Consider the following 24,863-nt stretch of genomic DNA (forward strand, 5'->3'; position numbering starts at 1 on the left):
AGCACCGAGAGCAGGGCAGCCGGTGATGTCGTCGTGCATTGGAACGGCTGGGTCCTGCGCGCGCATCACCGCTCCACTCCGCGCCCCGCCATTGGCGGCTTTGGCGAGCGCCCGCCCACGCCCACACTTGCTCGCATCATCGCTCTCCCACTCCCACTGCCACTCCCTCGCCCTCTCCCCCTCGCCCGCCCGGCTCACCGCCCTGCCCATGGCTGCGATGGCTGCGATGGCTGCGATGGCTGTCCCCCGGCACGATGGCTGCACCCTCTCCATCCTGACCACGCCTCTCGCAGATCCTGCTTCCAAGCTGAGTCTCGGTGGACCGCATCCACGCCCATTTTTGCTGGCGCGTCCTGGGTCCCGCCGAGGGTGCAATCTCTGTCGCCGTGTGCATGCATACACAAACACTACATACACATGCCTCCTATAGCGATACCTCCAAATAGCCTCTGTACACACTGCCTATCGCCTCCTCAACACACCCACACCCACATTCCCAACAGACGTCGAGGGCGCGCGACAATATGCAGTGCACCCACACCCTCCCACGCCCTCTGCATCGGTCCCAGCCTAGCTACTACTCCCTACATGTACAGCTTACATACTCGTCATTCGCTTAGGTGGGGCTCACCAATCAACCCCGCCATACCCCGGCAGCTAGCCCATTCACGGTTTTCCCTACTGCACTGAGCCTCCGAAACTTTTTTTTTTTCGTTGCGTCGGGGCTACAAGTTTTCGTCTTTCCCCAACCATTGCCTGGCAGCCTCGCACCACCAGGGTTCCATAGCCCTAGAGCTGTCTCTTGTACCTCCATTATGGCCCCTCAGCCCGACCAAAGCCACAACCTGGCTCTCGAGCTCCAAGATGGCTATGTCTGCTTTGGACAAAGCTTCGGTGCTGACAAGAGCATCTCGGGTGAGCTGGTCTTCCAGACTGGCATGGTCGGTTACCCCGAGTCCATAACCGACCCCTCGTACAGAGGCCAAATCCTCGTCATCACATTCCCCCTGGTCGGCAACTATGGCGTGCCCTCGAGGGAAGACATGGACAGCCTTCTGGAAGGCGTCCCGGCCCACTTTGAGTCCAAGGAGATTCACATTGCCGGATTGGTCGTCGCCACATACGCCGGAGAGGAGTACTCGCACCACCTGGCCACGTCTTCGCTGGGCACATGGCTCAAGGAGCAGGGCGTGCCCGCCATCACAGGCGTCGACACGCGAGTCCTCACCAAGCGTATTCGCGAGGAGGGAAGCATGCTGGGCCGTCTTCTGCAGAGGACCGCACCAGCCCCCGCTGCCCCTCTCACCGACGGCGAGGCAGACTGGAGGGACAGCTTCGACAAGATTGAGTGGCTGGACCCCAACAAGAAGAACCTGGTAGCTGAAGGTACGTGAGCCGCACATCTACTCGAGTCACACGACCATGCTGACCTTTTGCAGTCTCCATCAAAGAGCCCAAGCTTTACTCGCCCGACCCCGCTACTGCACTCAAGCACCCCTCTGGCCGCCCAGTTCGCGTCGTCACTGTCGACGTTGGTCTCAAATACAACCAATTGAGATGCCTGGTGCGGAGGGGAGTCGAGGTCCTCCAGGTGCCCTGGGACTACGACTTCCCCAAGCTTGCCGGCAAGGACTACGATGGTCTCTTCATCTCCAACGGTCCTGGTGACCCAGCCATGATGGAGTCGACCGTGAAGCACATCAAGGCCGCCATGGACGAGGCCCGAACACCCATCTTCGGTATCTGTCTTGGCCACCAGCTGCTCGCTCGAGCAGCCGGCGCCAGCACCATCAAGATGAAGTTTGGTAACCGTGGTGCCAACATTCCTTGCACAAGCTTGCTCACAGGAAAGTGCCACATCACATCGCAGAACCACGGATATGCGGTTGACTCCAAGACTCTCCCCAGTGGCTGGGAGGAGCTCTTCGTCAATGCCAACGATGGCAGCAACGAAGGTATCCGGCACCAGGAGAGGCCCTACTTCAGTGTGCAGTTCCACCCCGAACACACACCCGGCCCCCGCGACACCGAATACCTGTTCGATGTCTTCATCAGCACTATCCAAAAGGCCATGGCGTCATCTCAAGTCATGTCGCAGCCAGTCGAGTTCCCTGGCGGCACTTTCGAAGAGAACAGAAAGCTTACCCCGCGCGTCGACGTCAAGAAGGTGCTTGTCCTTGGAAGTGGAGGCTTGAGCATTGGACAGGCTGGAGAGTTTGACTACTCTGGTAGCCAGGCCATCAAGGCGCTCAAGGAAGAGGGCATCTACACCATCTTGATCAACCCCAACATTGCCACGATTCAAACCTCAAAGGGCCTCGCCGACAAGGTCTACTTCTTGCCAGTCAACGCAGACTTTGTCCGCAAGGTCATTCAGAAAGAGCGACCTGACGGTATCTACGTGACCTTTGGTGGCCAGACGGCACTCCAAGTCGGTATCCAACTCAAGGATGAGTTTGAAGGCCTTGGCGTCAAGGTTCTGGGCACCCCCATTGACACCATCATCACTACCGAGGACCGAGAGCTCTTTGCCCGAAGCATGGAGAAGATTGGAGAAAAGTGTGCCAAGTCGGCATCTGCCAACAACGTAGAAGAGGCCATGCGTGCCGTCAAGGACATTGGCTTCCCAGTTATTGTCCGGGCAGCCTATGCTCTGGGTGGACTGGGATCTGGTTTCGCAAACAACGAGGCACAGCTGCTTGACCTCTGCAACAAGGCTTTCGCCGCCAGTCCCCAGGTGCTCATTGAGCGCAGTATGAAGGGATGGAAGGAGATTGAGTACGAAGTCGTCCGTGATTGCCGAGACAACTGCATCACAGTCTGCAACATGGAGAACTTTGACCCTCTTGGTATCCACACTGGAGACTCTATTGTCGTCGCGCCTTCGCAGACTCTTTCAGATGCCGACTACAACATGCTGCGGACGACCGCCGTCAATGTCATCCGTCATCTTGGTGTTGTTGGCGAATGCAACATTCAGTATGCGCTCAACCCCTTCTCCAAGGAATACTGCATTATCGAGGTCAACGCTCGTCTGTCGCGTTCATCTGCCCTTGCTTCCAAGGCTACTGGATACCCTCTTGCGTTCGTTGCCGCCAAGCTGGGTTTGAACATTCCCCTCAACGAAATCTCCAACTCCGTCACACGCTCCACTTGTGCTTGTTTCGAGCCTTCCCTCGACTACGTCGTAGTCAAGATCCCCCGCTGGGATTTGAAGAAGTTCACCCGCGTGTCAACCCTTCTCGGCTCATCTATGAAGAGTGTCGGAGAGGTCATGAGCATTGGCCGGACGTTCGAGGAAGCCCTGCAAAAGGCGATTCGCGAGATTGATCCCAGCAACCTTGGTTTCAACGAGACCCCGGCTTTGATGGAGATTGACCAGGAGCTGCAAACGCCCTCTGACCAGCGACTCTTTGCTATTGCCAACGCCATGAAGGCTGGCTACAGCGTCGACAAGATCTGGGAAATGACGCAGATCGACAAGTGGTTCCTCAGCCGCCTCAAGTCTCTTAGTGACTTTGAGAAGTTGATGGCAGACTACGACACGGTCAGCATCACGAAGCCCTTGGTCAAGAAGGCCAAGCAGCTTGGATTCTCTGATCGCCAGCTTGCCAAATTCTGGGCTTCCAACGAGCTTGCTGTTCGTCGCGTACGTGTCGATGCTGGCATCTTCCCCGTTGTCAAGCAGATCGATACTGTCGCGGCCGAGTTTCCTGCTGTGACAAACTACCTCTACCTCACATACAACGGCACTGAGCATGACATTGGCTTCAACGACAAGGGTATCATGGTGCTTGGTTCTGGTGTGTACCGTATCGGGTCGTCTGTCGAGTTCGACTGGTGCTCTGTCCGCGCCATTCGCACACTCAGGCAACAGGGCTTTAAGACTGTCATGTTGAACTACAACCCTGAGACGGTGTCCACTGATTACGACGAGGCCGACCGCCTCTACTTTGAGTGTATCTCGCTGGAAACCGTGCTCGACATCTACACCATCGAGAACTCGAGCGGTGTCGTCGTCAGTATGGGTGGCCAGACCTCGAACAACATTGCCCTGCCTCTGCACCGCATGAACGTCAAGATTCTCGGCACCTCGCCAGAGATGATTGACACGGCAGAGAACAGATACAAGTTCTCTCGTATGCTTGACCGTATCTCTGTCGACCAGCCCGCCTGGAAGGAGCTGACAAGCATTGAGGAGGCGACCGAGTTCTGCGAACGCGTGTCCTACCCTGTCTTGGTCCGTCCTTCGTACGTCTTGTCCGGAGCCGCCATGAACACTGTCTACTCCAAGCACGATTTGGCCAACTACCTGAACCAAGCAGCCGATGTGTCCAAGGAACACCCCGTTGTCATCACCAAGTACATTGAGAACGCAAAGGAAATCGAAATGGACGCCGTCGCCAACAACGGTACCATGATTGGCCACTTCATTTCCGAGCACGTTGAGAACGCTGGTGTCCACTCCGGCGATGCCACGTTGATTCTGCCTCCTCAAGATCTGGACCCCGAGACCGTCAGGCAAATCGAGGATGCTACTCGCAAGATCGGAGCAGCCCTCAACATTACCGGACCGTACAACATCCAGTTCATTGCCAAGGACAACGAGATCAAGGTCATCGAGTGCAATGTGCGCGCCTCGCGATCCTTCCCCTTCGTCTCCAAGGTCATGGGTGTGGACCTGATTGAGATGGCTACCAAGGCCATGGCCGGTCTGCCTGTCACCGAGTACCCACCCACCAACGTTCCCGCAGAGTACGTTGGTGTCAAGGTTCCCCAGTTCTCCTTCTCCCGTCTCTCCGGTGCCGACCCCGTTCTCGGTGTAGAGATGGCCTCCACTGGTGAGGTCGCTTGCTTTGGTCGTACCAAGTATGAAGCCTACATCAAGGGTCTCATTGCCACTGGCTTCAAGCTTCCAAAGAAGAACATCTTGCTGTCTATTGGTTCGTTCAAGGACAAGGTGGAGATGCTGCCATCAATTGAGCGCCTGCACAAGATGGGCTACAACCTCTTCGCTACCGCCGGAACTGCCGATTACATTCAAGAGCACGGCATTCCCGTCAAGTTCTTGGAAGTCCTTTCCAGCGGCGAACACGATGAGCAGAAGCAAGAGTACTCGCTCACCCAGCACTTGTCGAACAACCTGATCGATCTGTACATCAACCTGCCATCAAGCAACCGCTTCCGCCGACCTGCCAACTACATGAGTAGGGGTTACCAGACGCGTCGTATGGCCGTGGACTACCAGACGCCCTTGGTCACCAACGTCAAGAACGCCAAGTTGCTGATCGAGGCACTCTCCCGCCACTACGATATGGAGGTTAGCAAGGTGGACTTCCAGGACTTTACTGTTGCTCCCGGCCCCCACGATCAATCCTCTGGCGCCCTTTCAACCCTCAACGGCTCTCTGTCTCTGACGCAGCTCCTTGCGAGGTCGCCGTTCAAGCGGGAGCACATCACCTCTGTCAAGCAATTCTCTCGAGCCGACCTCCATCTTCTGTTCACTATTGCGCAGGAGATGCGTCTGGGCACTCAGCGACAGGGCTGCCTCGATATCCTCAAGGGCCGTGTGCTTTGCACCATGTTCTGTGAGCCTTCGACTAGGACGTCTGCTTCTTTCGATGCTGCAATGAAGCGCCTTGGCGGTGAGGTTGTCGTCATCAACGAGTCAGTTTCTTCTACCCAGAAGGGCGAGTCTATTGCCGACACCATTCGCACTTTGGGCTGCTACGGCGATGCCATTGTGCTTCGACACCCATCTGAGGAGTCCATCGACATTGCCACCAAGTTCTCTGATGTCCCAATCATCAACGCTGGTAATGGTAGCCGCGAGCACCCGACTCAGGCCCTCCTTGACATCTTCACCATCCGTGAAGAGCTTGGAACCGTCAACGGTCTCAACATCACTTTTGTTGGCGACCTGAAATATGGCCGCACTGTGCACTCGCTGTGCGAGCTTCTTTCTCACTACGACGTTACGATTAACCTCGTCTCCCCCGAGTCTCTCAACATGCCGTCGGGCGTAACCAATGCTCTCAAGGCCCGGGGTCAGCTGAACAAGGTCTCGAGTGACCTGACTGACGACATTGTCGCTTCTTCCGATGTCATCTACTGCACTCGTGTGCAAAAGGAGCGCTTCCCTGACATGGCGAGCTACGAGGCAGTCAAGGATGCGTTTGTCATTGACAACAAGTTGTTGAAGGGAGCAAAGGAAAACATGATTGTCATGCACCCGCTACCAAGGAACAACGAGATTAACGAAGAGGTGGACTTTGACCCCAGGGCGGCATACTTCAGACAGGTAAGTCCACACCCAAGAATAAGACAGCCCATGCTAATTGTGTTGTAGATGCGATACGGCCTGTACACGCGCATGGCACTGCTGGCTATGGTCATGGCACCGTAGATGCACTGTAATGCGTACGACTTCATGGCAGGCGTTTTTTTTGCTTTTTTCACGGTTTCATGAATCCCAACAGAACAAGAAAAGTTTCTTTCCTTTAACAGCTATCTCCCTGTGGAATCTACATGCAGGACCATACACAGACACACTGTTGATAGATAGTCAAAAGCATTTCCACGGAGTTTTGTAACACGGTATAAGGGTATATGTATGATGTATAAATTAGACAACGGGTAAGGGGGGAAGTTATTTCAGTTTGATTTCAGTTAATTTGTACTTTTTTTTGTTTTTTTTGTTTCTTATCGTCTGTTGGAATCGATTGGGGTTTCGGGTGGGGCGCAGCTAGCTTGGTTGGCAACGGCTAGGCGCATATTTGGCAAAGGGTCAAAAGGCTATTTTCTTTTTCTCGTCATCACGGAAGGGATCTGCATTGGAGCGGCGTTATTTTATTTTTTTGTTATCAACCGGGAAAGGGTAGATTGGTAGAATGGCTGGATTTCGATATGGGATGGAATGATGGCAAGGGAGACGAAGAAGCAAAAAAGAAAAAGGACACCAGACGCCTTGCCAACCCTTAACGACTTTAATGAAGAATACTGCATACACGCCTGGAAGCGTGTCGACGTGGGCGTAAACGCCTGCTTTCCCTTCCGCAAACGAAGACTTTATTTTCCGTTGCAGACATGAGTGGGTGATTTGGTGTTTTAGAAGAGTCCATGGTTCGTTTACCATGTCGTGGGGACATTTTAGTTATGGCCGAGACATCGGCTCCATCCTATTGATTGTCAGTTGGACGTCCATTTCACGAGCCAGTCGTTGGGCAGACATACCGGGCAATCCGCAGCCAAAGCCGACGAACAAGTACAGCAAGAAGATGACGACAAATGTCAGCAGCACCATGAGCTTGACATTCTTCCACCACATCCTGCGCTTGAGGGTGCGACTCCTGACGCGAAAATCGCGCGCATTCTCGCCCAACCTGCCCGTCTTATCCACCAGCACACTCATGTGCTCGCCGCGCTCAAGCACCCTCTCGATATTCTCCGTCATGATCTCACGCACACCCTCAATCTCGCGCTGAGCCGTCCGCAGCGCATCCTGCTGGCCGGCCTGCGTACCTCCCTGCTCCACCATCAGGCGCTTCAGCGCGCCATTGAAACTCGCACATCCATACGGCGGCAAGCCCGCGAAATCCGTCGCCGCAGGCTCGAACTCTGCGAAAAACTTCTTCTCCAGGTTCGTTAGAAAGCCAAACGGAATGCGCTGGCCCAGCTCGTGCTCCGCTATCACCAGGAACGTGAGTCCCCCCGCGGAAGCGTGCGTGCCGGCGAAGTCGGCGCTGGATTTCACCAGGCAGTGGATGAAGAATTTGGATTGGTCGATGGTTTTGTGCGCCGATTTGTCGTGCGTGATGCGCGGGAGCACGAGCGAGACGAGCGACGAGGCGTTGGATGAGGCTGAGGCTGTGTGCTCGGCGAGCACCGTTGTCTTGTGGGCGATGCAGGCGCTGCGCGAGATGGGTTAGTTGCGGGGGGTGAGTAATGGTGATTTTGGGGGTCATGTCGTACTAGAGTAGGGGCGAGGACGACGATGAGGACGCCATGTTGGATGTGTGTGCTGGGTTACTGTATTACCGCTGCGTGTTGGTTGCTGTCTCAGCTCCCTAATGCGGTGGCAACGATATCGCGGGGGTGGTGTGTAGCAGAGATATCCGGGGAGAGGGAGGGGGGCGAGGGGGTGTGTGTGTAAAGCGTTGCTATGGATGCTGGGTTGGATCGGTCGGTTGGTTGGTTGGTTGGTCGTCGGCTTGGGGGGGAGAAGGTTACAGATGCTTTGCAAGTATGTATGTAGCAAGGTGCGGTAATAGGGCAACTCATGGCGATTTGCTGCGGCCGCTAAACCTGGGGCTGGGGCTGGGGCTGGCTGCGTCTAACCTGGTGCGTCATAGCCAAGGAAGTTGCGCGCGCGATTGCGGCGTGCTTGCGCTAATGCATGAAGCAAGAGAGAGAGAGATGCATCTCGTTCTTTGTTTCCGAGGCTGCAGTCTCTCTCATTTTTCTTAATACTTTCTTTTTTTTCTAGCAACTGTGTCTTGCACGGTAGGAAACACGGAAATCGCCAAGTTCGCCTTTCGTCACACCTCCCAGAACAGACATATGTACCATACCAATACCGCCTTCGCGACCCGCTTACTTCGTAGTAAGTACTTATTAGTCGTATTCTCGAATTGTTCTTTGCGCACGCCCACCCTCTCTCTCTCTCTCTATCTCCCACCACCACTACCCCACCGCACTGAATAAACCATGGTCCGCGTCAAAAATCGCTACCTCGTCGTCAACCTGCTGTACCCGGAGCCCAGCGCAAAGAGCAAAACCCCGCTTCCCGACCTTGTCCAGATGCACTCGCCCACGCCCGATGCGCTCAAGCCGGGCTTCATTGTGCGCATGATACGCGATGGCGTGGAAGAGCTGTTTGGCGATTATGGCTCGGGAATGGTGTCGTCGGGACTAAAAGGTATGTGTGTTTGTGTATCTTCAATTCATTCCGTGCTATGCTGGATACTAATTTCTCTTTTCTTTTTTGGATAATAGTAAATTATTACTCCCCCTCAACCAGCACAGCCATCATCCGGTGTCCACGCGACCACTACGAAATGGTCTGGGCCGCCCTCACATACACGACGCGCCTGCCGCGACCCCTCGATAACATCCCCGTTGTTATCCGCGTCGTGCGTGTCAGCGGCACGATCAAGAAGGCTGAGGAAGAAGTTATTCGCCAGTCTCAGGATATCGTTCGGAGAGCGCGGGCGTGGGATGGCGAGGGAGAAACACCAATGCTGCAGAGCGTGGAAAGGGCTGTCGAGAAGGAGCGCAAGACGGAGGCCCAGGTGCTGGCTGTTGTGGATGATGGGAGTGAGAGCGAGGATATGAGTGAGTAGGTGTGGACGCAGAAACTCCAGCATATGAATGCTTGGACTGTAATACCGGGTGGGTGCAGATCTGCCGCTTTGCTTGTTCGGCTGGAGAACAGCATAACTACGACCAAAGACGTGGAGTTCTTGCCTCCGCTCGACAGGCGCACTCCCGTCACGAGATTCGGGCATATCCACCCAGCCAGAGGGTTCTCCAGTCGACCTGAAGGTGATGGTGTGGAAATCAGCGAGGCGTGCCGGGAGTCAGCAATGGCACGGATAATTCCTCACAAGGTCTTTTTGGGCGGAAGAACCCAACATGCCATGCAGAAACGGGAGCCCTGGGAAATCTCACGGCTCTTCGAGGACCATGTCAACACAGCATGTCACGCGAGGAACCAAGACAGCAAAGCAAAGCACACGGCATTTGGCGTTGGAGAGCCGATAGTACCAGAAATCGAGCTCTCAACATGTTCGCTCCGCGGATAAAATATGAGCATGAAAAAGACAAAGCCAGTTGTATAAATCGTCTAAATACTACGAAGCGAGGCTAGCAATATACTATATATCGCCGAGGAAAAAAAAAGAGTCAAGCACTTTGTGGCTAGATACTATACTACACACACTGCGACACAATGAAACAGCAATTCATCCAGCTCTTTGCCCAAAATCAAAGAATGGGTATAACACATCGATTGTCTATTATCTTATCCACAAGAACCTGGGTATACACAGTAAAGAGTCTATTGTACACAAGGTGCAAACACATGCGCTCTTCTACATAAAAAACTGTATGTGGGCACACACACACACACACACAAAAAAAAACGCAGAAAAATGGAAACGAGACAGAAATTTCTCAATTGGGTCGGAGCATGGCAATAAGCGTAGCAGTAATGACAGCGCCGGCGGCAGCACCTTGCAACACCGCAGTCGTGTAGTCGATTCTGCGCATGGAAATGATGCGCTCGCTGAGAAGATCATTGGCAATGTAGTGAGCCTTTTCCTGCCACGTCTCTAGCTTGCTGTAAGGACGGTGGTGAGATGGGACGGACTCTTGGGCCACGACGATTTGCTCCTCGGGCGTCAGTGCTGCTTCCTCTGGTGTGAGATTTGCGGCTTCGGGGATAGTCGAGCCTGGAATAGGGTCTGCGATGGCCTCGGCGACTTCTTCGGGGACTGATTCTGGCTCTGCGAGTGCAGGCATCTGAGTGCCTTGTGTGGGCGACTCTTCGACGATTTCTTCGACTTCAGCGGGAGAAGCGTTCGTCGCAGGGACCTCGATTTGTTCAAGGGCCCTGTCAATTTCCCTGTCCATGGCTGCGAGTCCTTGGCTTGCGGGAATAGTCGCTACGGCAGTAGCCGAAGCAGCAGCGGTTTCCGTGGCAATCTTCTGCTGAGCCTCGAGCGCATTCTTGATTTCCCGGACCATCCGCCTTCTCCTCCAAGGTTCCAGGATTGCCAGGCTAAGCAGCAGCAAGAAGATGTTGACTCCCATCAGGCCAAAGGTAACCCAGGTGCTATTCCTACGGATGGTATCGCTCCAGATTTGTTCTTCGTGGTACTGTGCACGCTCTCTCTTTTCCAGCTGAGCCCTCGCATCCTCCAAAGCATTCTCGGCATTTGCAACGGCATCCTTGGCTTCGCGGACAGCCTGGTCATTGAGGTGCTCGGATCGGATGAGAGCCATGTAGCGTTCCAGATCGCCATTTGACCACGAGTGTTTTCGTTCAAGCAGGGCGACGACTTCTTTCTGGGAGCTGGCCTGGTGGGCTAGCGCGGTATCGAGGACTTGTTTGGCAGAATCAATGGCTGCTCGGCGGGACTTTACGAGCTTTTCTATGGCAAGGTCAGCGCTGTTTCTTAGATCACATCATGGCAATGACATACCCTGATCTTTGATTTCTCTCCGCAGAGCTTCGACGCCCGAATAGTCTGTTCCCGTGTATGTGTTGACCTTTTGCGTCACGACGGCAAGCTTCGGCAGCAGCTCGTCCATGGCATCCGAGAAACGTTTCGAAAGGCTCCATCTCTGCCTCTCTCTATGTGATGGAAGTTGTTCATCAGGCACGCGGGCTATGTCATCCTTTGGCTCGTCCTTCTTCGGTGGCTCCGGCTCCGGCTCCGGCTCAGGTGGGGGAGGTTTGGGAGCTACAGTAGCTGGCGGTTGCTTCAGGGCCGCGACCGAGTTCTCTGCTGCTCTCTTGATGGCCTTTTGATCTTCCAGCAATGCATCCAGCCTTCTCTGTAGGCGTTCCTGGTCTTCTGGTGATGGCGGGGTTGCGGAAATACTACGCGGCGGTTGGGGTATCGGCTGCGACTCTGCTGCGGGCGGGGGCATTGCAATGGCATCGGGATGCTTTGGTGGTTTTTCTTCTTCTCTCCATCTCGCTGAGCTCGAAAAGGTGTGTCGGGGCCCTATTTCAGCTGCATTGGGGCTCAATTGCAGGCTTCCATGCCACCTCGCTGGCCCAGAAGCTTCGCGATGCTGGCACGTCCGACATGGCGACGACGTGCCCCGGGTGCGGCGGGCGAAAAGACGCAATGAAGGAGCTAGATTGCTAGCAATAAGCGAACGTGAAGCATGCTGAAGCAGTGGCCTCATTCTTGCCTCTTCCCTTCACATGCAGAGGGCAGCTGGCAGGCGACGAATGACGAAAAAGCACCTCCGGGCTGCGGACCTCCGAAGCACTGTGACGTGCCAAGAGGCGTGGGGTGCGACATGACGATCACTGGCCCGATAGGCGTCCCTCGTTATTAACGCCAACGGCATGCCGGTTCAGGGTTTCCCTAGTGCCCCCTCTAGCTTTTCTAGGGACTGTGACGGATTGATTCATTCATTCGACATTCAAAGGAACAGCCCCCGTCTGTCGTTTCCTGCACCTTCTCCAAGACATCCACCTCCTCTACACGTCCGCCATGGGTTCCATTGATTTGGCTGAGCTGCCCGCCATGAAGAGCGACCCTAAGGTAATAAGCATTCTCTTAAACCCGTCAAGCCATGTATCTGACATGTCGCCCAGTTCATCTTCTTCACCGACTTTGACGGCACAATCACGCTCCAAGACTCGAATGACTTCATGACGGACAACATTGGCTATGGCCGCGAGAAGCGCCGCGCAGGCAACCTGGCCTGTCTCAACAACGAAATCACCTTCCGCGACTCGTTCCGCGACATGATGGACAGCGTTACGAAGCCATACGACCAATGCATCCAGTACCTTGTCGACAACATCAAGCTGGACCCGGGCTTCAAGGCCTTCTTCGAGTGGTCCCTTGAGAACAACATTCCTGTCGTTGTCCTGAGTTCCGGCATGGAGCCCATCATCAGAGCGCTGCTGGAGAAGCTCGTCGGCCCCAGCGCAAGCAAGATGCAGGTCCTTGGTAACAATGTCGGGCCGCGCGAGGGCAAGAGCATCAACGAGGAGGGCGGATGGCAGATTCTGTTCAAGCACCCCGACTCTGGCTTTGGCCACGACAAGTCAATTGAACTGCGCAAGTACTCGTCGCTCCCCGAGGGCGTGCGCCCAACCATGTTCTACGCTGGCGACGGCGTCTCAGACTTGTCGGCTGCCCGCGAAACAGACCTGCTCTTCGCCAAGAAGGGCCACGACCTCATCAGCTACTGCGCGCGCGAAGATGTCCCCTTTACCGTCTTCGAGGACTGGAACAACATCTTGAGCAAGTGCAAGAGCATCGTTGAGGGCAAAACGACTGTCCAGGCGGCTGCCAAGGAAGGGTACGAGGCGTTCAAGAGTGGCGAGGCTGGCCTCAAGAAATAGATGGGACTGGGTGATTAGACAAGCGAGGATGGGTCCTCGCTGTCACAGGGTATCTATGCTGCGGCGCAGCAAACCCTTACATTTGGCCACGGCTCCTTTCCGTCATGGATTACTCCGCAAGGGCTCGCAGTAGTGGCTGCGGCGTGCGTGGGCGGGAGCCACCCCGCCATTTTGCATCTGAATGCTATACATGGAAAGTCTCAATGACACCTCCAAGACGATTAGACACGACTACACGATAGACAATAGAAATGACAATTCCGGTTGCTCATGACTTTCTTCCTATTCTTAGACAACCGAGAGAACACATACCTAAATTTCTCACACAAAGCAAACGCAATAAACCACGCTAATCAAAGGGGGGATATCTCGCGCTGCACAGCAGACATAAAACATAGGAAAAGTAACAAAGAAAACTAGCAGAAATCGTTACCATCCCTCTCTCTCATCGACGGATATCCACCTCGGTTGTTCGGACAATCGCCATTCCCCTCGGAATGGGCCTCCTGGGCCCACACCCTCCCTCGTAGCTCAAGATGCTGTCGTCGCTTTGTCGGCCCCCAATTATCGATCTGCGAAAGTCGGTTTTGCCCCGTCCAGCTTCGACGGTATACGACATGTCCTTGCCTAAGACCGCGTCTTCGTCATACGGGTCGCGTCCTGTCGACTGGCTGGCCTCGCTCATGTTTTTCATTGCATAGCTGTTGCCCGTACTGGATTCATTTTGTTTCACGTAGCCGTTGGAGCGAAAAGGGGTGCTGTTGATACCGTTGGAGCCTGTTGTTCGGCCCCTAGTGGCCATGGAGCGTACTTGTCCGAAGACGTTTGACAGGAGAGGTTTCATGGTTGGGAGGCAAGCGGCGATGATGCCTACGTGCATTTCGACCCTGGTGTACGCATCAGTCTCCAGTCTTCAAATGATTATGTATGGCCAGACTTACTGCTGCCAGATGTAATACCACGAGCCATCGCCTGACCAATCTTTGACCTTGAAGAAATTGGCCTGCATCGGTGTCTTGTAGATGGCCACGCCAGAGGCGAACAGACCGAGGCTGAGAATAGCTGCGAGGCCAATGCGTGTTCGTAGCGTGACTTGGAGCTTCCAGACCATGGGAATGGGGATGAGGGCGAATATCAGGTCCGTTGCGATGTTGACCGAAGAGTTGAAAACTCCGACGTTCTTGAAGATTGTTGGGTCATAACACTTGGCGTCTCTGTACCTGTGTCAGTCATTGCAAAGAGCGGCCTCGAAGCTTGTGGTGGTACAAACCCAGTCGGTGGACGCAAGTTGAAGTCCCACCCGGCTCGCACGGGGATGCACTGGAAGATGATTGCAAATGTTGAGCCAATCGTGAATACAACAAGAAACACTGGGTCTGAGGTCAGCCTGCGTTGCACCACATGCAAGGTCTTGATGTAATGTCCGCTTACCCAGCATGCCAATCAGAAACGGCCGCCATTTCGTTCGATCTGCCAATCGCAGCAGGAAGAGACAGATTGACAGTTTGATGAAGCTATACGCGGAGATGATGAGGATCGAGTAAAAGTACATATACATGAAGAAGGGGAAAATGTTCTCGGGGGGAAAGGCTTCGACGTGCCTCCCCAGGCCAAGGTCGATGACGGTTAAGAACAGTCCCAAGGTTGTCGTGCTTATGGCCTGCATAGTGTCAGCTTGGCGGTGGATTCATCTCGTAAACCCCTATTAGTGGTTTGTAGAAAACATAGACATACCACTGCAATCAACATCATGAGATCTGTTGTCGGTACGTCAGTAATATTCGGTTTGGTGAGCAGTAAGGCCACATACCATCCCAGCCAAACGTTTTCAACATGAAAACCCTGACATAGAACCGCAAAAGCACTGCAGTAGTAGACAAAGCGAATAGGGGTCCCTCCACTGCCATCAAATTCGGTCCTTGATTCTCTGCCATGTACTCTGGTGACGGTGGGGGCCCCGATTCTTGTCTAGCAACAAGAAGACGGTATGCCATGTTGAAAAGCGTAGACTCGTAGCTTGTAGAGTAGCGCGGTAACCGAAAGACTGGATTCTGGGGAATTGTGGACTCTATAGTTCAGGGCATTGCTTAAAGGTGTCTCATGCCAGGGTTCTTGAAAGTAGCAGGCAGGCACATGCAGCGTGTAAAGATGGCCGACTACTGTAAAGTAAACAACCGCATCGTGGTCAGTATTGGTCCGGTTCAATATTACTTCCTTCGTGTATGCACGGCACATGATTTTAATGACGACAGAACGGCTCGGCAGGGTAGCGTAACTTGGGAACACCCGGAGTGGCGGACTTAGTGTCCAATCATGTTTGCAAGTGGTGGTAGGATTGGGAAGTCTCGTCCTGACTCCACTGGCTCGTGGCTTAGTTGTTACACATGGAGAATCAAGATGCAAGCCATTCTCGTCTCCCCCCGCTTGAGAGAGACGCAAAGCCGCGGTGTTGTTTGTGTGCGTGTGCACAGGCTGCTGTCTGGAACACTGCCGTACCTTGCATCGCCATTACGATCGTACCTTGCATCGCCATTACGATCGATCCTGGCCGTTGGCTGCTCAAGGGTATCGTTGCAATGACGATGCCGGAGTGTCCCGATGTCGAATGACCAGTACCAACACTGAAAGACAGAATTGGAGGACGGCGGTCGCATGCGAACCCAGAAGCGATGCAGGTGCTGTCACCCTGCATTTAAGCAGCGTCGGCCAGAAAGATAGACACGATCGTACTGAGCAAAGAGCAGAATCTCGCAACGGTTTCCCCTTTCCGCATATTTTCATGCGGCCTCTCGAAGGACGGAAGTCGAGACTGAAGACTTACGCACGGGGATGAGACGGACTTTGCACGTTGGTCGGCGAGAAGCACTCTCGTCGAAGACATGCCTCGGCCAGTTGCAGCAGGGAAAGGCTGTCTCCATGTCCCTTGTTGCCAGGCTGTTTGTTTTATCCGCTGGCCACAGGCAACGCAGTTGGGTATCCATACAGAGGTGCGTCCAGCATTTCCTTGCCGAGTTCGGGCGGGTTGCGCGTTGCCAACGCCGTGGGTTCTGGCACGACTGTCGCTGCAGCACACAGGAGAGCGACTCCACCTGGATGGTGGCATGTATCCAGTAATGTCCGGAATTCTGCTGGGCGCGCCGTGGGCTCGCCGCTGGTGAGATGAACGGAGGGGCCAGGGAGTGTAGTCGCAAAATCACGGGGCGCTAACGGGCAAGGCGAGCTAGGCAAGTGGAGACGGCTTCCGCGGAGTGGATCGGCGCGTCGAATTATCCGCCTTCCGGCAATTGGTCCGGCCACGCTACACGTTCAAAATCCACACACCACACACCACACACCACACGACGTGCCTAGGCGGGCCGCCATGCCCTCTTCCCCCCTCCCGTTCATCGCCCCCAATCCTCGCCGTACACAGCATCTCGGTCGAGCCTTTCCCAATGCATAGAGGCCCGGCCCAGCGTCAAGATATATGGGCCGTCTGTCAAGCTCCTCACAAGACGCATTAGTGTCTTCGCCCCGCGTCTATCGGACTATATGCAAGAAGCAGCTGGCTCATAACACCCACCTAACTCGCATGATGCGCCCGGATAAACCAGCTTACTCTCCAGTCTGCTTATCCCATGGTCCAATCGACTGGCAGTGACAGGCCAACCAATATCTGGCGTGCAGGATCTGGGTACATGCAGTCTATCAAACCGATACTCGCTGACCCCAGGCTCCGATTCTCAAAATCACTCAGAAGAGAATGAATGCCATATTGCATGGATGTGTGGAGCTTGAGCCGCCACACGGCTCGGAGTTCGTCCTGTGCCGCCGCCTCTGAGGAGCCCCGAGTAGTCCTGGCCTATCCATGACCTTATTTCTTCATAAACCCGTAACCGAGGGTTCCAGAATCTGCTAATGCATCCTACCTTCATTTGCAGGCGTGGGCGTCAGACGTGCCCTGGGGTCTATTTTTCAGCTGGGAATGGGGCGAGACTCGTGCGAATCCACGTGCCTCGGGGTTTAGAAGCGCCCCCTTTGAATCCTGCGAGGCAAATTCGGAATTTGAAATCCACTTCGGTGATAGTGACAGGTTAGAAGATGGACTAGGCGGATTTCTGAACTATTTCCAACGTTTACGGAAGGTTGGCGAATGAACTCATAGTCTGCCATGTGCTCGAGGGCCGTCGCCACTGACTCGACGCATATGCGGAATCAACAAACCGAGTTTCTGGGTCCGAAATCAGGTCCGAATGCGTGTTGTCGGTACCTCTATCCCTTGATTAGACTAGATGAAGGGAATGTTGGTATTGCGGCGTGGTAGTATTTGAAGGGCTCATGTAACTTTGCATCTCTAGCCAGGGCATTGTCAAGCTTTGTTCTCGTCGCTAATTCCTGGCTCGTGTCAGCCTTTCGTCCGGAGCCGTATTCAAAAGTGTCGGTGGCACCAGTCGTTTATTTGTCTTCATCCTTCGACTTTTCAGCTCTAACCAGTTTGAAACACAATCATGCGCACAGCTGCACTCCTCTGGCTTGCACCTGCGACACTAGCCAGCGCCATTCCCGCATTTGAAGACGCTTCTCCGGCCGTGCCATTTGACAAGAGACAGAATGTCTTGCCGAACGTTCTCGGAGGAAAGATCCTCCAGGCTGATGTGTATGCTGGGATTGCTGGCATCAACCAGCAGATCTACCAGGCTACACAAAAGGGCGACCAGTTCAAGAAGTGTAACCCCTTGAACATTGTTGTTCGTAAGGAGTGGTACGTACTTATTTAGCCAGGTGCCTAATACTGGAAGCTAACAAATCCAGGGCCACCTTCACCGGCTCAGAGAAGAGCAGCTATGTCAAGGCTGTTCAATGCATGACCAAGCTGCCTCCAAAGACACCCAAGTCTGATTGCCCTGGGTGTCAGAACCGCTATGATGATTTCGTTGCTACCCATATCAAGCAGACATTCGCCATCCACAACACTGGAAACTTCCTTGCGTGGCACCGCTATTTCACCTGGGCATACGAGCAGACGCTGCGAAATGAGTGTGGCTACAAGGGCTTCCAGCCATACTACAATTGGGCACGATGGGCCGACGATCCCATGAAGAGCCCTACTTTTGACGGCTCTGCTACGTCGCTGGGCGGCAACGGTGTTCTTGGATGCACCAACCAGACCTTTTATGGCATCCCCACCAATGCAGAGCCTAAAATCAAGATCCCCAAAGGCAAGGGTGGAGGTTGCGTGACCTCTGGCCCTTTCAAGGACTGGTCCGTCAACCTTGGGCCCGTCTTCACCGACTCGCTCTGCACGCCTCCTAACCCCATTTCGGACTTCATGGACCCTAACGTGGGCCTTGGACACAACCCCCGCTGTCTGAAACGAGACATTTCATCTTGGACATCCAGCCAATGGACCAACGATGAGATGGTGGTCAAGCTGCTTAACAGCCCGGACATGAAGACTTTCTGGTCTCAGATGCAGGGCGGCGACCCGGCTTTCGACAACAACTTTATGGGTGTGCACACAGCCGGCCACTTCACTGTGGGCGGCGACCCCGGCTCCGACTTTTTCACGTCTCCTGGTATGTTTTCGTGTTCTATGATTAGATTGATGGCACCGACTAACGCACAACAGGCGACCCATATTTCTTCTTCCACCACGGCCAGATTGATCGTGTTTGGTGGACGTGGCAAAACATGAACCCCTCAGAGCGCACCAGCGCTATCTACGGAACTACTGTGATTTCGGACCCCACTGCGCCTGCGTCCAAGCTCACCGACAAGATGACGCTTGGCTACGCTTATCCCCAGGACATCACCATTGGTGACGCCATGAGCACCATGGGCGGACCATTCTGTTACACATACATTTAGACGTAGACGCATACCGTCCCAGAAAAGCTCTTGCACCATTCACGTAGATAATTTTTAGTAGACAATGGATTGCTGCTGAAGCACAATGCCAAAACAGACAAGCATCTCCAAGCGACGGGTGTGTGAATCCACCAGTAACGGACGCTGTAACAGGCCTCTACCCACAGCCATGGGACCGGCGGACTTTCCCCAAAGCTGCCTGACGACACGAATATGGTAAATTTATCGTGTAAGGGCGAAAAGTGAAGCTAGAACGATCTGATGGAGCGCTTCGAAGCGACGATTCGACAATGTCCCGCAGCGCTAAGCGGTCACCATACCCAGGCTGCATACTGTGGGCAACGAATATGAATGGGCGGGGTTTCTCCATGCAAAAGGCGCGGAGACCCTGCAGTGCCAACGCATCACCGCTGGAGGATGAAAAGAAGAGCAGCAGGGCCAGAAAAAAAGAGAATCATGTGCACCAATCCCTCAGACACACGCCCCCCCCCCTTCCCCCCGTTTTCTAAGATTCCTGGTGAGATTTCCAGCCACCGCCCTCGAACCTTGCCAGTGAGATTGCGCAGATTATTGGCCGGCCTTTCCTTCTCTTTTCCCTTGGAGAACGCCTGCTCGTCATAGTTGGCGGGCATAGTACACCCAGTAATAGTAGTAGCAACAGCAGCGGCAGCAGCAGCAGCAGCAGCAACAGCAGCAAGTTGGGCGGCGATTTTGGGAGAGAAAGCTTACCTGCCCTACGCTACGCTACCCCACTAAGATATACCTAGTCCCCGCCGCGACAAGCCCATCCATTTCCAGGGTCCCTTTTTTAAGGGGCGGCGGCGCAGAAAAAAAAGAAGTCCCATTACGAGTCTTAACTTGGGCACCATCGATATCGCTATCGCAATCCGCTACTATCCAGAAACGCCAGATTACTCGCCCATTTACCATAAAGAGACTTTGAAACATATTTCGAGAAAAAAAAACTAAACAACATAACCCTCTTTCCCAACTCGCCTCCCCCGATTCTGCCGGTCCCCACCCACACCCGCTATTCGCTACCATGAACGTCGACCCTATAACCGGCGCGCCTCTGCCCGCGACGGCAATCCAGCGCATCCTGTACCTCGCGCCCAAAGTGCACATCTACCAGATCCCGCCCGCGACCACGACAAAAGGATACCAAGCGTCGACATGGACCGCCAACAACAACCAGCTCCAGATCTTCACTGCGCGGTTACGCGTGGTCGAGACGTCGATACCGAGTGCGAGCGAGAAATCAGGCAACAGCAACAACAACAACAACAACAACAACAACAACAACGACGACGAGGACGAAAAAGTCACGACGACGATACTCCTCGAAGACGCCAAGACGGGCGATTTGTTTGCCGCCGCGCCGTACACGAGCGAGCGGACGGTGGAGCAAGCGCTCGACAGCAGCCGCTTCTTCGCCATCACCGTCGTAGGCGAGGGCCGCAAGGCCGTGCTGGGCATGGGCTTCGAGGAGCGCAGCGAGGCCTTTGATTTCTCCATTGCCCTGCAAGACGCCCGCCGCGTGCTGGGCTTTGACTCGCAACATGGCAGTGCATCGGGCGCGGCATCGGGCGCGCGCTCCTCCTACTCCTCCTCCAAGCACGGCGGCGCTCACGCCACATCCAATAACGCCATGGTTGGCGCCGACGCCGCAAAGCGCGACTTCAGCCTCAAGGCTGGAGAAACAATATCCATTAACCTCGGCGGCCTCAAGGGCCGCCGCTCCCGCAGCCATGAGAACGACAAGAAGACCGAAGAGGAGGGCCGCAAGAGCGATCAAGATGCCCTGTTTAGTATAAAGCCGCCGCCCGGCCCAGGAGGCGCCTTCTTGCCCCCGCCGCCCAGCGCAAAGAGCGTCAAGGAGGAGCGGAGGCGGAGCAGGCAGAACTTTGACGCTGCGAGCTTGCCGCCGTCGAAACCTACGGCTGAGGATCTAGGCTTTGACGATGGCGAGTTTGGCGAGTTTCAATAGGGGGGTTTTTGTTTGGCATAGACCCCGAACGAAAGGGGGTTCGTGGGAAAGGCCATTGTGTGTATGTGTGTATTTAGCAAGGCGTTTTTTTTATATTTTGTTTCCTCAAACTTTGCATTTGGTCCTCACGTCTGTGTCTTGCATGGCAGGCTGGGTGAAATTCAACATTTTTAAAAAAAAAAGTCAACGAGGAGTTGTTCGTGTTTCTCACTCTGCATGCGTGGTTGGGATGGTATGCGTATGTGTCTGTTGGATATGCACAATACGCCTGGTAGATTGGGTATCAAGTTTTCTTGGACGCCTGCAGAAAAGCCTTCAAACAACGCCTTTGTGTGTGGTAACACGAAAAAAAGAAAAAAAGGGGGGGTTATACATCATGGACCAGTTATTGTTCTTAGGAATACGTCCATCCCTGGGCCTCTTTGTATAGCCTCTCGATGTCGCGGATCAGGTCTTCGGGCTTGTCTCCGCCCTCGCAGTCCTTGAAGTGACCATCATCCGCTACACATCGCACTTTGTCGTCGAGCCTGATGGTGCAGCTCGTCGTCACGCCCACATCACTGCTATGCTGAGCGCTGTCGCGGAGCAGTCCCATGCCGTATGCGCCGTTTTCCTTGCTCATGCAGTCGTTCAGGACGTCGAAATCGAGGCCATGCTCTAGCGCGCAGTCCTCAATCAGCGAGCGGGCAGGTATCTCGGGATAGTCGGTGATGAGGCAGTTTGTGAATCCGAGATGGAGTTTGGGGTCGGGGTACGAGGACGCTGCGCACAGCATGACGATGTCGCCGAGGCACTCGGTTTGGCCGTGTTTGCACAGGACGCCGTCGTCTTCTGTTAGCCTGCTTGGGTTGTCAGCATCGCCATGGCATTGATGGATTGCATGGGCGGGGGGGATGCGACATACGTGCCAATCATGCTCAGTCTAAAGTCGATCTTGTCTGACACATTTGCCATGACGGGCAGCACTAGTTTGTTCATACAGTCACGCGCGTCGGGGCATTTCGACATGATGTGCACGTCCATGGGCACCTTTGTATCGGCCTCTTCATGGTGGTCGGCGCAGGTCCACGTACTGGCGAGCCAGAACAGGCTGACGAGCAAGACTACCATGGCCGCATGGAAGCGGCTCTTGCTGTGGGACCTGCGCAGGGCCATGGTGTCGTCAGCGCTGGTTGCATCTGCAACCTCGCGGGTGTCCGGGAGGAGTGGCGCTTTCTCTTGCATTGTAGGCGACGGCATCGGGGCCGATGCGGGCTTTATGTAGGGACCTGGGGTGTTTGTCGATGCGGGGGGCGAGGGATGCAATCTAGAGGACGGGCTGGGCTGGGCTGGGCCGGGCTGGCTAGGCTGAAGCTGGAGAGGTAACAGGCTTGGATGATGTTGGGGGGTTGCAGTGTAATGGGTGTAGGTAGTCGGATTGGGTGGTAGTGACGGGGCTGATAGGCGTTCGGGGCTTCTCAATAGCGCGGCCAACTAGAGTGGAGCGGCGGATCCCGGGCGGGCGTGTATCCGGCTATTATGGATTGTGTGGCCAGGGCAACGCGACGGCGAGACGGCTGCATGGACTGGATAATGGGCGTAGGCGTAGCATGTATGTGTATGTAGTATGTAGTCGACACAGACATGTGTAGTGCATGCATGGCAACGGGCGGCTGTCACGTGGCGAGTCGGCGCGGAGGGCACGTGGAAAGCGGCGACGGCGGCGGCAACGACGGCGGCGAAACATTTGGCCGTGGCGGCGGCGGCGGCTGTTTTGGCCGCGACATACTAAGCCCGAAACTCGGAGGGGCTGCGCTGCTCACTCGCATCCCGCCATTCACTCCCGCACATCCATCGCCTGTCATCCTCCCTTGACTGGACGCGGACGCGAACCCAAGCCCCCCGGCCCTACCCTGCTGCCGTTTGTTTTTGCTTCTTACGCTCGCTCACCATGAACGGGTCACTTCACTTGCTCCCATTCTAATACCCCCACGTTTAGACATAGCCTCCTGCTTTCTTGCTCGGCTCCCGCTAGGCGGCCGCCCTCTTCTCTTCCTCGACTTGGCCCGTCATTGTTATATTTCCATGGTCCATGCGTGCAGCCCTGCATTGCCAGTCTCGCGTTCCTGCACCTAGCACAAACTCAAAATGGCGTCAACTAATCTGCCTGACGCACCAGAGCCCATTGAGGCCTTTACTGGCTTCATCAATCCTGCCACTTTGCTCGACCTGGCCCGCCGCTTCTCGGCTACATACAGCGATCTTGCCAGGACCTCGACAGAGCACTTCCTCGCCACCCCCGTCACGGCCTTGCCGACCGGAAAAGAGAAGGGCAGATTCCTGAGCATCGATGTCGGTGGCACCAATCTAAGAGTTGGCTTCGTTGAGCTAATCGGAGAGCCAGATGGCCCTGCGGATACCGAGCGTCAGCGGAGCAGCACCGTGGGGGACAATGTCTTTGCTCAGATCAACAGGAGCCATGACAAGAACTGGCCAATTGGGGATCATCTGAAAATGGACCAGGCCGAGGACCTTTTTGCCTGGATTGGCGACTGCATTGCCGAGGTGGTACAGAGCGCTCTCAAAGAAGAGAGGAATAGTAAACGTGTCACGTCGCCTCTTGGAGACGAGATCCTGCTTGGTATTACCTTTAGCTTTCCAATGGCGTGAGTCTGTCCGGTCAATTCCATACCACACCCCCCCCTGCTACGCTAACATCCTTGCTAGCCAAACTCGTATCTCAGAAGCGACTCTGCTGCCAATGGGCAAAGGCTTCGCCATTACCTCAGACTTGAACCTGGGCAAGATGCTTCTTGCTGGGTACGCACGGCACTGCCGCGTCTCTGAGCACAATCAGGCGCCATTGCCGAGGATACGAGTTGCTGCCATCACCAACGATACGGTAGCGACGTTTGCGTCTCTTGCCTACGCAGTCAAGGCCTCGCCCCATAGCCGTGTCGCAATGGGATTGATTGTCGGTACTGGAACCAATGCAACAGTCCCCATGAAGCTGGAGCGCCTACATCCCGCCAAAAAGAGCGCTTTGGCCAATCCTGACGCGGTCGATACTGTGGTTATCAACACTGAATGGACAATACGCGGCACCGACAAACCCTTGGTTGATCTCAACATCAAGACGCCCTGGGATATGACACTTGATGCTAATAGCGATGCACCAGGCTTCCAGCCGTTTGAATACATGACCTCTGGGCGATATCTTGGCGAGATTGTGCGCCTGATATTCGTCGATGTCGTCTCCAGAGAGGAAGGCGTCCAGATCCCATCGTCGCTGCTAGCTAGGAATACCCTACCAACTCGGTTTCTGTCAGAAGTCATCGCAAGAAAAGGGGGCCGCATCGTGCAACAGGAGCTCGAGAGCAGGTATCCGGAACCAAATGATGCTGAAGATCCATTCTGGACGGTAGACAGGGTAGAGATGATCCGGGATATCGCCGAGGCCGTTCAGCAGCGATCCTCGGCCCTAGTCGCTGCTGCATGTGTGGGGTTGCTAAACTGTGTGGGTGAGATTTCGCTCGATGGCGCAAAATCTCCTAGTAATGGCAATGGCGCCCACACCAAGGGCAAGCGGGAAATTGAGGAGTTGGTCATAGCCTATGCTGGCGGCACGATATCGCAATATCCAAAATGGCTGCAAACATGTCAGCAGTGGATCGATATCCTGGTGGAAGAAGGCTCTTTCGCAAATTCGGCCAAGCAAGTCACGCTCAAGGAAGCTAAAGACGGTGGCATTGTCGGTGCTGGAGTGCTGGCAGGCATGACGGATGAAATGGCATGACAATTACTTGCACAAATCTGAGCTTGTTGGATGTAATGTAGACTTAGAGCTACCAGATAACTGTACATGATACCCTGGGGCCTCTTCCCGCTATCATAAGAGAGTATCGTGATGATTGGGCCCGTGAAGCCGTGGACTATGCTGTTCTCAAAACACGC

General features: G+C 54.7%; 10 protein-coding genes across 10 annotated transcripts; 6 read left to right on the forward strand and 4 right to left on the reverse strand.

Annotated features, from left to right (window-relative positions):
- Nucleotides 1–815: 815 nt before the first annotated feature.
- Nucleotides 816–6,811, forward strand: SETTUDRAFT_135279 (uncharacterized protein; the record flags this gene model as incomplete). Its single annotated transcript, XM_008027262.1, has 3 exons — nt 816–1,386; nt 1,440–6,301; nt 6,350–6,811. 3 exons carry the CDS (start codon nt 816–818, stop codon nt 6,404–6,406), a joined length of 5,490 nt encoding a protein of 1,829 aa, XP_008025453.1. The 3' UTR covers nt 6,407–6,811.
- A 27-nt stretch (nt 6,812–6,838) lies between these two features.
- On the reverse strand, nt 6,839–8,085 carry SETTUDRAFT_135283 (uncharacterized protein). Its single transcript, XM_008027263.1, has 3 exons — nt 7,972–8,085; nt 7,234–7,910; nt 6,839–7,178 (listed from the first exon to the last, which is right to left on the reverse strand). Exons 1-3 carry the CDS (start codon nt 8,004–8,006, stop codon nt 7,150–7,152), a joined length of 741 nt encoding a protein of 246 aa, XP_008025454.1. The 5' UTR covers nt 8,007–8,085; the 3' UTR covers nt 6,839–7,149.
- A 621-nt stretch (nt 8,086–8,706) lies between these two features.
- On the forward strand, nt 8,707–9,341 carry SETTUDRAFT_87755 (uncharacterized protein; the record flags this gene model as incomplete). Its single annotated transcript, XM_008027264.1, has 2 exons — nt 8,707–8,917; nt 8,995–9,341. 2 exons carry the CDS (start codon nt 8,707–8,709, stop codon nt 9,339–9,341), a joined length of 558 nt encoding a protein of 185 aa, XP_008025455.1.
- Nucleotides 9,342–10,173: 832 nt separating this feature from the next.
- Nucleotides 10,174–11,655, reverse strand: SETTUDRAFT_135288 (uncharacterized protein; the record flags this gene model as incomplete). The annotated part of the gene is made up of 2 exons (XM_008027265.1): nt 10,174–11,153; nt 11,205–11,655. 2 exons carry the CDS (start codon nt 11,653–11,655, stop codon nt 10,174–10,176), a joined length of 1,431 nt encoding a protein of 476 aa, XP_008025456.1.
- Nucleotides 11,656–12,088: 433 nt separating this feature from the next.
- SETTUDRAFT_163019 (uncharacterized protein) lies at nt 12,089–13,336 on the forward strand. The gene is made up of 2 exons (XM_008027266.1): nt 12,089–12,284; nt 12,338–13,336. Exons 1-2 carry the CDS (start codon nt 12,234–12,236, stop codon nt 13,094–13,096), a joined length of 810 nt encoding a protein of 269 aa, XP_008025457.1. The 5' UTR covers nt 12,089–12,233; the 3' UTR covers nt 13,097–13,336.
- Nucleotides 13,337–13,541: 205 nt separating this feature from the next.
- Nucleotides 13,542–15,090, reverse strand: SETTUDRAFT_153664 (uncharacterized protein; the record flags this gene model as incomplete). Its single annotated transcript, XM_008027267.1, has 6 exons — nt 13,542–13,983; nt 14,038–14,310; nt 14,367–14,466; nt 14,528–14,756; nt 14,831–14,853; nt 14,907–15,090. The coding sequence occupies 6 exons, from the start codon at nt 15,088–15,090 to the stop codon at nt 13,542–13,544; spliced, it is 1,251 nt and encodes a 416-aa protein (XP_008025458.1).
- Nucleotides 15,091–17,583: 2,493 nt separating this feature from the next.
- SETTUDRAFT_135291 (uncharacterized protein) lies at nt 17,584–18,943 on the forward strand (the record flags this gene model as incomplete). The annotated part of the gene is made up of 3 exons (XM_008027268.1): nt 17,584–17,837; nt 17,888–18,651; nt 18,705–18,943. The coding sequence occupies 3 exons, from the start codon at nt 17,584–17,586 to the stop codon at nt 18,941–18,943; spliced, it is 1,257 nt and encodes a 418-aa protein (XP_008025459.1).
- A 1,032-nt stretch (nt 18,944–19,975) lies between these two features.
- SETTUDRAFT_163020 (uncharacterized protein) lies at nt 19,976–21,000 on the forward strand. The gene has a single exon (XM_008027269.1). The coding sequence runs from the start codon at nt 19,986–19,988 to the stop codon at nt 20,928–20,930; it is 945 nt and encodes a 314-aa protein (XP_008025460.1). The 5' UTR covers nt 19,976–19,985; the 3' UTR covers nt 20,931–21,000.
- A 161-nt stretch (nt 21,001–21,161) lies between these two features.
- SETTUDRAFT_163021 (uncharacterized protein) lies at nt 21,162–22,263 on the reverse strand. Its single transcript, XM_008027270.1, has 2 exons — nt 21,835–22,263; nt 21,162–21,769 (listed from the first exon to the last, which is right to left on the reverse strand). The coding sequence occupies exons 1-2, from the start codon at nt 22,083–22,085 to the stop codon at nt 21,325–21,327; spliced, it is 696 nt and encodes a 231-aa protein (XP_008025461.1). The 5' UTR covers nt 22,086–22,263; the 3' UTR covers nt 21,162–21,324.
- Nucleotides 22,264–23,057: 794 nt separating this feature from the next.
- On the forward strand, nt 23,058–24,705 carry SETTUDRAFT_31205 (uncharacterized protein; the record flags this gene model as incomplete). The annotated part of the gene is made up of 2 exons (XM_008026845.1): nt 23,058–23,575; nt 23,637–24,705. 2 exons carry the CDS (start codon nt 23,058–23,060, stop codon nt 24,703–24,705), a joined length of 1,587 nt encoding a protein of 528 aa, XP_008025036.1.
- Nucleotides 24,706–24,863: the final 158 nt, after the last annotated feature.

The sequence above is a fragment of the Exserohilum turcica genome (genome assembly GCF_000359705.1).
Source record: "Exserohilum turcica Et28A unplaced genomic scaffold SETTUscaffold_2, whole genome shotgun sequence".
Lineage (NCBI taxonomy): Eukaryota > Fungi > Ascomycota > Dothideomycetes > Pleosporales > Pleosporaceae > Exserohilum > Exserohilum turcicum.

What these genes read in the sequence shown, in the direction of transcription:
- SETTUDRAFT_135283 (XM_008027263.1), bottom strand. Translation starts at nt 8,006, where the DNA reads ATGGCGTCCTCATCGTCGTCCTCGCCCCTACTCTA. An exon ending in TCGTCCTCGCCCCTACTCTA is followed by an intron (nt 7,911 to 7,971) that starts GTACGACATGAC and finishes CATCTCGCGCAG; the next exon opens with CGCCTGCATCGCCCACAAGA. An exon ending in CTTTGGCTGCGGATTGCCCG is followed by an intron (nt 7,179 to 7,233) that starts GTATGTCTGCCC and finishes GACAATCAATAG; the next exon opens with GATGGAGCCGATGTCTCGGC.
- SETTUDRAFT_163019 (XM_008027266.1), top strand. Translation starts at nt 12,234, where the DNA reads ATGGGTTCCATTGATTTGGCTGAGCTGCCCGCCATGAAGAGCGACCCT. An exon ending in CCATGAAGAGCGACCCTAAG is followed by an intron (nt 12,285 to 12,337) that starts GTAATAAGCATT and finishes CATGTCGCCCAG; the next exon opens with TTCATCTTCTTCACCGACTT.
- SETTUDRAFT_163020 (XM_008027269.1), top strand. Translation starts at nt 19,986, where the DNA reads ATGAACGTCGACCCTATAACCGGCGCGCCTCTGCCCGCGACGGCAATC.
- SETTUDRAFT_163021 (XM_008027270.1), bottom strand. Translation starts at nt 22,085, where the DNA reads ATGGCCCTGCGCAGGTCCCACAGCAAGAGCCGCTTCCATGCGGCCATG. An exon ending in AGACTGAGCATGATTGGCAC is followed by an intron (nt 21,770 to 21,834) that starts GTATGTCGCATC and finishes CAACCCAAGCAG; the next exon opens with GCTAACAGAAGACGACGGCG.